Source organism: Onychomys torridus, chromosome 6 (genome assembly GCF_903995425.1).
Source record: "Onychomys torridus chromosome 6, mOncTor1.1, whole genome shotgun sequence".
In the NCBI taxonomy this organism is placed as follows: Eukaryota; Metazoa; Chordata; class Mammalia; order Rodentia; family Cricetidae; genus Onychomys; species Onychomys torridus.
In genome coordinates, this window is record NC_050448.1 from 69293255 (window position 1) to 69305259 (window position 12005).

General features: G+C 51.4%; 1 protein-coding gene across 3 annotated transcripts; it reads left to right on the forward strand.

Moving 5' to 3' along the window:
* Positions 1-1197: 1197 nt before the first annotated feature.
* Positions 1198-10541, forward strand: Lingo4 (leucine rich repeat and Ig domain containing 4). Of its 3 annotated transcripts, none has more exons than XR_004945255.1 (3): positions 1396-1451; positions 9031-9624; positions 10155-10541. XR_004945255.1 is itself a non-coding variant. In XM_036190976.1 (2 exons), exons 1-2 carry the CDS (start codon positions 1387-1389, stop codon positions 5840-5842), a joined length of 1857 nt encoding a protein of 618 aa, XP_036046869.1. In that variant the 5' UTR covers positions 1198-1386; the 3' UTR covers positions 5843-7592. The 3 variants fall into 3 exon arrangements, 1 of the variants encoding a protein (XP_036046869.1); XR_004945256.1 differs by lacking the exon at positions 1396-1451 and having other exon boundaries at positions 8183-9254; positions 9509-9624; XM_036190976.1 differs by lacking the exons at positions 9031-9624; positions 10155-10541 and adding an exon at positions 4051-7592 and having other exon boundaries at positions 1198-1451.
* The last annotated feature ends 1464 nt before the right edge of the window (positions 10542-12005 follow it).

Here is a 12005-nt window from a genome sequence, read left to right on the forward strand (position 1 = left end):
CAATCCATACAGGATGCCAAAACATACCATCCCAGCTCTAGCTGGCTTCTGTCCCAAGAACTATCCCTAAAAGAAGCAGAGGACTGGACACTGATCAGCCAGAAACCTAAGGACCAGCACCCAGGAAGATGCCCTTGACCTCAGCCTCTACCCTGCCCTCTCTGTGTGGAAGGAGGGCAGTACCATCCCCCGCTCTGTGCCTGTGTGCCACCGATTCAGGCTTGAGGGAGTGACTAGGAACGGGCAGGGACCTGTTTCTCCTCCATAAGCTTGCTCTGAACTTCTCTCAGCTTTGTAAAGCTGTGGACTCTCTTAGGAGGTGTAAGCAGCAAAGGAGACGGAAGGAGATGTTTTCCCTCTGGGGAAAGGGTTTAGCTAGGCCAACATAAACCCCCTACTTGTGCCATTCTTTATAAAATGAGTTTAAAGGCTGGAAGAGTGTGTGTGTGTGTGTGTGTGTGTGTGTGTGTGTGTGTGTGTACATGCACTTGTGCAAAGGTGCAGGGCACGCATGTCTGGTGGTGGGAGACTTGAATACGACTGCCCAGGATACAAGCCTGCTCTGCAGTCTTATTCCTATGTCAAGTCAGCAATCCATCTGTTTTATAGGAATTTTAACCCCCCAGATTCTTCCCCCAAACTAAGCAGTCGCTCAGGGAAACTTGGAAACTGATGCTCAGGTAACCGGCCCTGGAGGAATGGCAAACTAAGCCGCAGGAAGATATTCTGGACTGAGAACTTCCGACAAATGATACCCACAGGCCCCTTTATATTTAGAGATTGCACAGAATTGCCCTGCATTTAAGAGACTGGAAGCTGTGGAAGAGGCGTCCCAGGAGCTCTCTAGCTCCCCAGGAGGAACCAGGATGTCAGAACTCTTTCAAGCTTCCCAGGAAGTCTCAGTGGCAGACCCTGCCCCAGCCCCAGAGTCGTCCCCCCCCCTCCCCCATTCCGTCATCCCCCTAGTGGCGGCTTGCTGCAGCCCTCCCTGGTTGCTTTATTTATTTATTTTGCACCAACAGGGTTGCTGCAGACTCATTCTCGCCTGGTTTAAAAAGAGAGAAGAGAGAGGGGGAGAGAGAGAGAGAGAGAGAGAGAGAGAGAGAGAGAGAGAGAGGAGAGAGAGGAGAGAGAGGAGAGAGAGAGAGAGAGAGAGAGAGAGAGAGAGAGAGAGAGAGAGAGAGAGAGAGAGAGGAAATGAAATGCTTTCTGGCTCCTTTCTCTCCTTTGGTCTTGGCAAAGCGGCCGCAGTAGCAGCAGAGGCAGCGGCGGCAGCGGCGGCAGCTACAGCAGTCCCGCCAGCCGGCTGATGCTGCAGGCTGCCGGGCAGTGGGGAGTGGGGAGTCATACACACAGGGGAGGTGAAGGGGCCAAGGTGCAGCTCGGATGGGACAGGCCCCAGCCCTGGAGAGATGCAGCGCCCAACTTGATGCCACCCTCCAGCTTCTCCGGTAAGTGCCCCTGCCCTCTTTGCGGAAGTCTCAGCTGCCCTTTCCCATGGCATTCTCAAAGGCCAGGCTAAGTGTGCCTGTAAAGGAAAAGGAGCTTGCTCCCTCCACCCCAGCCAACCGTTCATCCTGCCACACAGAACTGTGAATGAAAACTAAAATGTCCAAGGTAACCCTGGTTGGGGGACTCCGAGGAGATCCCTCCTCCTTCTCCCTAGTGTTCCTTCTACCTCTAGAAAGGATCCATCCCCCCCACAGTGAGTGTGGCTACTCCAAAAACCTCTCTCCTAAGTTACCCCTCCCCATGCATGTCCCCATGTCTCAATCAGGTGTGCTTTTAAGTGAATGAGTGTTCATATGGGTCTGTGGCTGTCACATAGAGACAAGAAAGAAAGCTCCATATCCCTGTGGGGCAGGCAATGCCCCAGACTCCAGACCCCAGAAGTAAAGAGAGCGCTTTTGTAACATCTACCTCTTCCTGCAAAGCGACCAGAGGCCAGTCCTGTAGCCACCAAGGATAAGAAAGGAAGACTATGATTAAATTAGCCACCTTATAAATAAAAGATGTTGACCCCAAGTCCCCCCCCCCCAACCACTGGGCCGGCAGGCTTTGGGGACAAAGAGGGAACTCATAGAAGCGGGAAGGCAGGAAGCTGGCACACATGCTTCACTGCACTTTTGCTGAATGCAGAGCAAAGCCATGAGCAGGAACTGCAGCAACAGTGATGAAGAGCTAGCTGTCAGGTGGACTTCCCAGAACAGGCACCAGGGAGAGGAAAGACAGAATTCTTAGCACCCCAGAGATGCCTGTTAGGCTGTGGAAGGGTCAGCGGGGAGATTTAGCAGCCCATTGCCCCTTGCCACTCTTTCTCCTCCCAAGTCAGCCTCATCCCCTGCTCTTTCCTCCAGTCTCTGTACTGAGGGTTGAACTTGGCGTCTTAATTCCCCAGCTGCTACTCTAAAGTGACTGGAGGGGGGGTCTCCAGAATGAGTCTCCTAGAGTGTAGGAAGGAAAGGGGAGCCACAGCTCCTAACTGGCTCCTCCTGTGTTCCACACAGAAGAAGATAGGACATGCAGCAGAAAGCTGACTCCACAGGGCCCAGAGTCCAGAGGTGCAGGACCTACAGCCAGGGGACACACAGCAGACAGCCTGCAGGAATGCTGTGTCCTGCTCCCGTCCCTCTGCCATCTCTTGCTAATTCTAACATTCCTCCTCTCTTGAGGTCCCTATTGCATTAGCAAGGCAAGCAGAGGCACTCAACACTTAAGACACCTCCGTCGTCTCTATTACCTTATTCAGCTTCCAACAGTTATCATGGTCACCATCTGCTGATACTGCCCAGGTTTCCGGTACTCAGAGACCCACTCTATATAGTTGGATGCTATGCACTGCTTGTGTTCAGGTGTCTGCTATGCTAGCCAGTGGCTCCCTTCCTCCCCTCACCCATGGCTTCTGGTCATGGCTGTCTCTCCCTCTTTACCCATGCCTCCATGTGCTTTCTCGTGTCTTCTTGGGCAGCTCAGGCAGAAAGGGGTAGAAGCTCTCCTTCAAATGCATGTACAAACTAGACTCACCAGTAAGGAGGATAGAAGAGAAGCCCAAGGCTGAGGACCCCATGCAAAACCTCAGCACCCTTTGGAAAGTTTCCACATCCCAATCCCTCTACAAAGGAAGAGGTGCCATCCCTGGGGCTCTTGTAAGGGATCCCCAATCTCGTCATCCAGTGCCCCTGCACTCCTTTCCATAGCTAATATACAGCCAGGCTTGTCATCCATACAAACATTCTGGGGACACCAATTTGGCTAGTCCAGAGGCTGGGCCCTGGGCCAGGCTGAAAGAAGGCAGAGAATGTAGCAAAGCTGAAGCTTGCATGTCCCTTTGCTTCTGATGACTGGTCAAGGTGAGGTCCTCTTTCCAGTCAGCACAGGGTCAGAAACTCCAGTCTGGATGGGACCTCCCTGAGCCTTAGGTAAAGGTGTAGGAAAAAATAAAGGAGAACAAGAATGTGGCAAGAGAGCTGGGCAGTGGTGGCACACACCTTTAACACCAGCACTCAGGAGGCAGAGGCAGGCGGATCTCTGTGAGTTCGAGGCCAGCCTGGTCTACAGAGGGAGTTCTCGGATGGCCAGAGCTGTTACACAGAGAAACCCTGTCTCGGAAAAAATAAACAAACTAACTAAAAAGGGTGGGAGGGATGAGAGGAACAGAACAGAGTTCTGTTTGCAGAGAGCAGATGTCACAGAAACAGGACCTGAGGTATTCCTGGTCTCATAAATACGGAGGGCAGCGGGGAAATGCAGGGAAATGCTGAGTTCTTTCCCTTAAACCTTCCACCACAGCAATCAGCTTGACTAGGGAGCCATGCACAGGAAGTTCATGGCTGGTTATTCAGGGCTGCAAAGGAGAGATTTCCCCATAAGAGGAGCCTTAAGAAGCCCCAAGAAGGTGATACAGGTTTCCCCAGTTATATGTCACACTTGCTAGCAAGGTTGAGACAACAGGCCACTTTTCCTCCCCTTTAAGGAGGCTCAGGAGAGAGTGCAGGGTCATCATCATCTGAAGCCACTTTCCAAAAAAGGCCATGTCATCATCTATTCCAGGCCTCAGGGGATGGACGCAGCCACAGCTCCAAAGCAAGCCTGGCTTCTGTGGTCCCCACTCCTTTTCTTGCTCCTCCTACCTGAGGGGAGCATCAGTAGCTGCCCTACTGTGTGTGACTGCACCTCCCAGACCCGGGCAGTACTCTGTGCCCATAGGCGACTGGACACTGTCCCTGGAGGGCTTCCACTGGACACAGAGCTCCTGGATTTGAGTGGAAACCGCCTATGGGGGCTTCAGCGAGGCATGCTCTCCCTACTGGGCCAGCTCCAAGAACTGGACCTCAGCTACAATCAGCTCTCTACCCTTGAGCCTGGGGCCTTCCATGGCTTACAAAGTCTACTCACCCTGAGGCTCCAGGGCAATCGACTGAGAATTGTGGGTCCTGGGATCTTCTCAGGCCTGCCTGCTCTCACACTGCTGGACCTCCGCCTCAACCAGATTGTCCTTTTCCTAGACAGAGCCTTTGGTGAGCTAGGCAGCCTCCAGCAGCTGGAGGTTGGAGACAATCACCTGGTGTTCGTGGCTCCTGGGGCCTTCACAGGGCTGGCCAAGCTAAGTACCCTCACCCTGGAACGCTGCAACCTCAGCACAGTGCCTGGCCTAGCCCTTGCCCAGCTCCCAGCTCTAGTAGCTCTTAGGCTTCGAGAACTGGATATTGAGAGGCTGCCAGCTGGGGCGCTTCAAGGGCTAGGGCAGCTAAAGGAGCTGGAGATCCACCACTGGCCATCCCTGGAGGCCCTGGACCCAGGGAGCCTGCTTGGGCTCAATCTGAGCACCCTGGCCATCACCCGCTGCAATCTGAGCTCAGTACCCTTCCAAGCACTATACCACCTGAGCTTCCTCCGGGTCTTGGATCTATCTCAGAATCCTATCTCAGCCATCCCAGCCCGAAGGCTCAGCCCCCTCATCCGGCTCCAGGAGCTCAGGCTGTCAGGAGCCTGCCTCACTTCCATCGCTGCCCAGGCCTTCCATGGCCTGACTGCCTTCCACTTGCTGGATGTAGCAGACAACGCTCTCCAGACTCTGGAGGAAACAGCCTTTCCTTCTCCAGATAAACTGGTCACCCTGAGGCTGTCTGGTAACCCCCTAACCTGTGATTGCCGCCTCCTCTGGCTGCTCCGCCTCCGTCGCCACCTGGATTTTGGCACCTCCCCGCCTGCGTGTGCTGGCCCCCAGCATGTCCAAGGCAAGAGCCTAAGGGAGTTTTCAGACATCCTGCCTCCAGGCCACTTCACTTGCAAACCAGCCCTGATCCGAAAGTCAGGGCCCCGGTGGGTCATTGCAGAGGAGGGAGGGCATGCTGTTTTCTCCTGCTCTGGAGATGGAGATCCAGCCCCCACTGTCTCCTGGATGAGGCCTCAGGGAGCTTGGCTGGGAAGGGCCGGGAGAGTAAGGGTCCTCGAGGATGGCACACTGGAGATTCGCTCGGTGCAGCTGCGGGACAGGGGGGCCTATGTCTGTGTAGTCAGCAATGTTGCTGGGAATGACTCCCTGAGGACCTGGCTGGAAGTTATCCAAGTTGAACCACCAAATGGCACTCTCTCTGACCCCAATATCACCATGCCAGGGATCCCAGGGCCTTTCTTTCTGGACAGCAGGGGTATAGCTATGGTGCTGGCAGTGGGCTTTCTCCCCTTCCTCACCTCAGTGACCCTCTGCTTCGGTCTGATCGCTCTTTGGAGTAAGGGCAAGGGCCGGGTCAAGCACCACATGGCTTTTGATTTTGTGGCACCTCGGCCCTCTGGGGATAAGAACTCTGGGGGTAACCGGGTCACTGCCAAGCTATTCTGATCTTTTCTTCCACACTGAAGACTACCCAAGTCCGCTTTAGACATCAAAGGGAAAGGTAGGGCTAAAGTCTCTTGAACCACAGCTTCATGTCAGACAACATGCCCCCCCTCCACCTGTCACCTGCTCTCTGAAAGCTGCTCTCCTCTGAGGATAGCATGGGCCCCAGGGAACTGCAGACACAGACCTTATCGCCAAGACAGCCCCCACCTGGCACCCCCACAACAGGCAGGAAAGAAATGCAAGGCTCCAGTCTGCTCTTCACACACTTATATCCATTCATATCCAGGACCAGCTGCCAAACACAACCATGAGATTAATTTCAGAAGTGAGCGGGGAGCACCACGAGCTTCTGAGTCTGCTCATCACGCAGGGGGTCTCCCTTTCTTTTCTGCTACCCAGTACCAAATCCAGCCAGTGCCCCTGGGTGCAAGCAGGAACTAGAGCCGCGGATCCAGAGGATGCCTGCGAGTGCGACCCGACTCCACTCTGGCTCTCTGCCTGGGGGAGACTCCACCACCTTCCAGACTGTCAAAAGCCGCCACAGTTGCCGTGAGAATGAAACATGATCCCTGGGCCTTTGTTTACTTCTCTCTACTTCTTCCTGTTCCCCCCATTTCAGCTATTCATCATCTAGTATCCACTTACCCAAGCCTGGCATGAAGGCTTAGGAGGCCCACACGGCTGCAGAGACCAGCAATCAGCGTTCCTCTCAGTTTGCACCCTTGCCCCCCTGGCTCTCCTCTCGAGAGCCAAAGAAGGCCAGATTCCCCCGCCTTTGAAGGGATGCCTCTGCAGCAACCTCCTGGTTCACATCTTCAGTCGCTCTGGGGCTGCAGATCCCAAGCACGCCCGGCAAGGGGGAAGCCAGAGGGGAACTCCTAGAATCACGCTGTCAAACACAAGAGCGTGCAGCTGGGAGCAAGGCTGGGGCGCTCAGCAAGCCACCTTGAGAAGTGGAGGGAAGATGGCAGCAGCCGCCTCACACCAGCCGCCTCACACCAGCCTCAGCAACCCCAGCTGGATTTAGTGTGGCCCCAGTGGGAAGCTGTCCCTGGATAAAGGTCACCTCAAAGAGGAAGTGGAGTAAGAGGTAGAATTGCTGACTGCTACGGTGTGTTTCCAACAGAGGATGGAGCAGAGCCCAAAGCACAGAGATGCTGGGAGCTCTAGACACTGACAGCATCAGCATCAGAAGGGGAGGGGGAAGGGGGGCAGGGAGGACAGGAGGAGGGGCTGATGTATGGAGAGTCTCGCAGCCCCAGGGAGCCTTTCCTCTTGACTGCAGCATCTAACCAGTGTTCGCGTTTCCTTGCCCAGTCCCTGCCCACCTCACACCAAAACGTAAGCCACCATAAGCTTTCTAGTGGCTGCTGTTGCCCTTGCTAGGAGACTCCACTCGCTGCTGCTGCAAGATCCCTAGCTCAAACTGTCCCTGACAGGTGAGCGGTACTGAGCCAGCAAAGCTGGACCAAGGACACAGGGAGCGCCAGAAGTGGCACTTGGGAGCGCCAGAAGTGGCTGTAAGAAGCTTAGGTGTTAGCAAGACTGGAGAAAAGGACATTCTTGAGGCATAGGCAAGTCTGAGACCCCAAGCTCCTCCATGCCCTCCCAGTCCAAAGAACAATTTGGCAACCTTCTCCTCCCTCTCATCTTCTGCCAGCAGCTTATTAGGTCGGGACCTGGGGGATGCGTGTGGGTGTCCTAGTCTAAGATTTATCTCTTTTGTTTTATGTGTATGTATGAGTGCCTGCATGTTAGTGTGTGCACCATGTGCGTACTTGGTGCCCACAGAAGCCAGAAGAGGACATTAGATCCCCTGGAGCTGGGGTCTTACAGGGTTCTGAGCCAACATCTGGGTAACCAGACCCAGGTCCTCTACAAAAGCAATAAGTGCTCTTAACCACTGAACCATCTCTCCAGCCTCCCTCCCAACTCCCCCTACCCTCCACCTCCTTATTTTAAGACAAAGTTTCACTGGCTGGCCTGGAACTCCATATGTAGGCCAGACTGACTTTCAACTCACAGAGGCCAGCCTCTGCCTGGTATTAAAGGCGTGTGACACCATGCCCACCTCACCTCCACCCCAATCCTTACTCTTGCATAGCTTTCCCAGGAAACCCCGACCAAGTGAAGCCCATTCATTTAAGGTCACTGTGCTGAGCCTTTCACAGCTCCTCTGGTAATCTGCAAGCCAGTCCTTTATCTTTTTTTAAAGGTTTATTTATATTTAATGTGCACTGGAGTTTTGCCTGTATATATTCTGTGTGAGGGTGTTGGATCACCTGGAATTGGATTTACAGACAGTTGTGAGCTGCCATGTGGGTGATGGGAATTGAACCTGGGTCCTCTGGAAGAGCAGCCGGTGCTCTTGACCACTGAGCCATCCCCCCTGCCAGTCCTTTTTCTGACCTACCTGAAAAGGGTGCTCTTAGCTCAGTTGTGAGTGCACAAGCTGGGGTGTGTGTGTGTGTGTGTGTGTGTGTGTGTGTGTGTGTGTTTAATCCTCACATCAAGTCTAAAGATAGATTAGATAAAGCTGTTCAAGTGCACAGAGCTAGTTAATAAGGAAGCTATACTTGGATGCAGAGGTGGCTGACCCAAAACCTACCGTTTCTACTATGTACTACATAGTCACTGTTCCGCTCTTGTAATGGACTCTCTCGGAGCCTCTCAGTTGTATGGTGTGAAGGTGTGAGAAAAGTGACATTTTCTGTCCTACCCACTCCACTGTTAAGGGGTTCTGGGTCCAGCTCTGATTCTGGCCTTTCTTCTATAACTGATGTACCTGACTCAGGAAGCTGTTTTTACTTTCTTCTTCCTCTCTTCTTAGTCTGTCTGCCTCAAGGACTGCAGGAAGGGGCAGAAATTCCAGGCATGAGACAGATGGGAAGGGAATGCCTGTGACTCCCAGAATTTTATCATGATTAAAACATGGATATTCCAGGGGTTCTAACTTGAGACACCTCTTGGTTTAAAGAAGGGCTTCCAGTATGGAAGAGCAACCAGGTCATTTGAACCCACTCACTCTGTCCATCTTTGCCTACGCTTGCTGGAAAGGGCCCTCTTGAAACCAATCCTACCCTCTTTCCTTCTATTTCAGAAGAGCATCAAAGCTCCTAGACTGAGAGAACTATAGCCCTAAAGCCCTCTGGGGCCACTTCAGCACTCTCCGTATTGGTCCCTGACAGGTTGTTTCCTCTAAGTTCTGACTTCTGGCTGTCCTTTGCTGTGCTGGATTCTGTTCAAGGATGAAAACCCTGTACAGCATCATGGACTTCTCTTGAGACTATCTGGTGTAAGCTATGATGGGAAATGTTTCCCATTATCCAGCCACCCAAAGCCATCACAGACCCCATGGAGTGCAGGTCAAGGTCATGGGTCTTAGAAGCCTGTTCGCAGGGGTGAAGTTGAGGTGAGTACTCAGACTGCCTCTGCTTCCTTGGGTCCATTAAAACAAAGATAAGAGTCACAGTGTAACAGAGATGCTACAGCGGGTGCTATGGAAGTCCCTGACCCCTTCCTCTACCAGTATTCACCTCTCAGGGACGGGTGGGGACCTCTGGATGGAACTCCTGGTCTAAGAAAAAAACATGAGGGGAACTCAGGCTGGCCAACATCTCAGAATGACAGCCCACAAATTCTGTTCCTTCAAACTGCTTTGTAAAGGAACCCAAGAAGGAAGCCTTAGAGTGTGGTGGTGGAGGAGGCTGAGAATCTCTCTCCCGGGACACCTGGTCAATCTGATGTAAAGTCAGGACAGCAGCGCCAGCATAAATGACAAAGTAAGCCTCCTGGGACCTATTACTAATTTCTGGTGGAGATTTGATTGACAGGGGAGGAAGCTGTAACTCCCACAGTGGGGCAAACGGAGAGAGAAATGCTGCTTTTCAAAGGCTTACACACAACACAGTATTAGTTGAAAGACCATTAGCATGTGGCTGGGGGAGGAATGCTGAGTTAGAGCTCTGGAGCCAGGCTGCCTTTGTCTGAGAACCCCATGCGATCTAAAGTCGGATATATATATATATATATATATATATATATATATATATATATGGGGGGGGGGCATGTGCATGCAAGTACAAGTGCCCACAGAGGCCAGAGGCCTTGGATTCCCCTGAATCTGCAGTGACAGATGGTTGTGAGTGGCCCGGGATGGGTGCTGGGAACTGCTCCAGAGGAGTAGTATGCACTCTGAACTGATGAGCCAGCCCCTATCCCTAAAGCCTGCTTCCTGCTTTGGCTTCCTGAGAAGAAACACCTGTCCACTGAATCCTCCAGCAGCCTAGACTTTAACTCATTTCACCTACAGCCTCCTGAAGCCTGTTCAGAAGACCGTGAAGGAAAGAGAAGCCTTTCAGGAGCTAGAAATGAAAGTAAAGAAATCACGGCCCGTCCAATCCGGCATCTCACAGCTTCCACACTGAGTTGTGCTCCTGGGGGAAATGAGAAGACAAATCCCAAAGTCACAGTGACTGCTCCCCAAAGCCCTACCCAGGCAAAGAGGCAGGAACCCCCTTGAAAAGCAGTAACACTTCCATTTTTATTGCCCTGATTCAGGAATCCCTCCAGGGCTGGAGATAACTCAGCAGGTCAAGACTGATATGATAGCTGAGCTCAATGTGTGGAACCCACAACGTGGAGGAGAAGAAACTCCCACAAGTTGTCCTCTGACACACGTGCCATTGCACGAGCATGACCACACACACACACACACACACACACACACACACAATCATTAAATTTAAAAACTTGTTTAAAAAGAAACTCTCCCTATGTTGTAATTTTAGTTTTTAACCCTACTTTGAACTTCTATTTCATTTCATTTCTTGATCCACCCTCACCCACACTGAAGCTGGAAGATGACGGGCCTACCAAATAATCATGTGCTCTTTGTAGCAATACTGGACACTATTTCTTGGATTTAAATACTCCACCGTTTTTAACAACAACAACAACAACAAAAAGCTATAGTGGTCAACAAGATGATTTAGTAAGTAATGGCGATTGCCGCCAAGTCTGACAACCCGATTTGATCCCCTGGACCCACATGGTGGGAGGAAGAACACTCACAGGTTCTCTAAAGGCCGCACACATACTACAATCATTCAAGAAAACACAAACACACTTTCTGACCGCCATAGTCACACCATGGCATGCACTTACACACAACCTCACAATAAAAAAACGGCTTAATAATTTAATCAAAAGCAAATTGAAGATTTAAAGGGGAAACTAGAGAGATAGGTCAGCAGTTAAAAGTGTTTGCTCCCCTTGCAGGGCACCTGAATTCAGATCCCAGCACTCATGTCAGGAGGCCACAACTGCCTGAAACTCCAGTTCAGGCCCCCACAGCTACCCACATTCATGTGAACATACCTACCTACACATGAAAATATATAAAATATATTTAAATTGCTATAGTTATCCAGGCATTCAAATATCTAGGAATAAATCTTTTTTTTTCTTTTTAATTCAGAGATTTTCTATTCATTTTACCTATCAACCACAGATTCCCCTGTCCTCCCTCCTCCCACCATCTAGGAATAATCTCAAGACACGTGTCAATTCTATATGATGAAAACTTTAAACCACAATGGGACAGCCAAGACTTAAACTTACAGGAAAGTTCTGTATCATAAACACAGCAATGCTCCTTTAGTCTAAACCAGGTGATTCTGGTGGGCATTGGTAGCTCGTGCCTTTGAGGTCCTGGTACTCAGGAGGCAGAGGCAGAGGCAGGAGGATCTCTGTGAGTTCGAGGCCAGTCTGGTCTACAAAATGAGTTCCAGGAAAGCCATAGCTACACAGAGAAACCCCGTCTCAAAAATAATATTAGCAATACAAAAGTAAATTGTGGAAAATTCTCACAATGTAATATGGCACAGCAGGGATGATGAATGAACAAAATTTATATATCATAAGGCTGGATCTCATCGAAATGATTTCAACAAAGGAAGCCAGACACAAAGAGTACACACTCAGTGACTCCCTTTTGGGGGAGTAACTTCTGGACACTGGTAATGTTGCTGTTTGACTTGGTGCTGGTAACCAAAAATATCCCATGTTTGATTGTTCATCAAGATGTATATTTAATGGCCAGGTATGGCCACTCATGCTTGTAGTCTCAGAACTCTTGAGGGTGAGACAGGAAGATTACCTC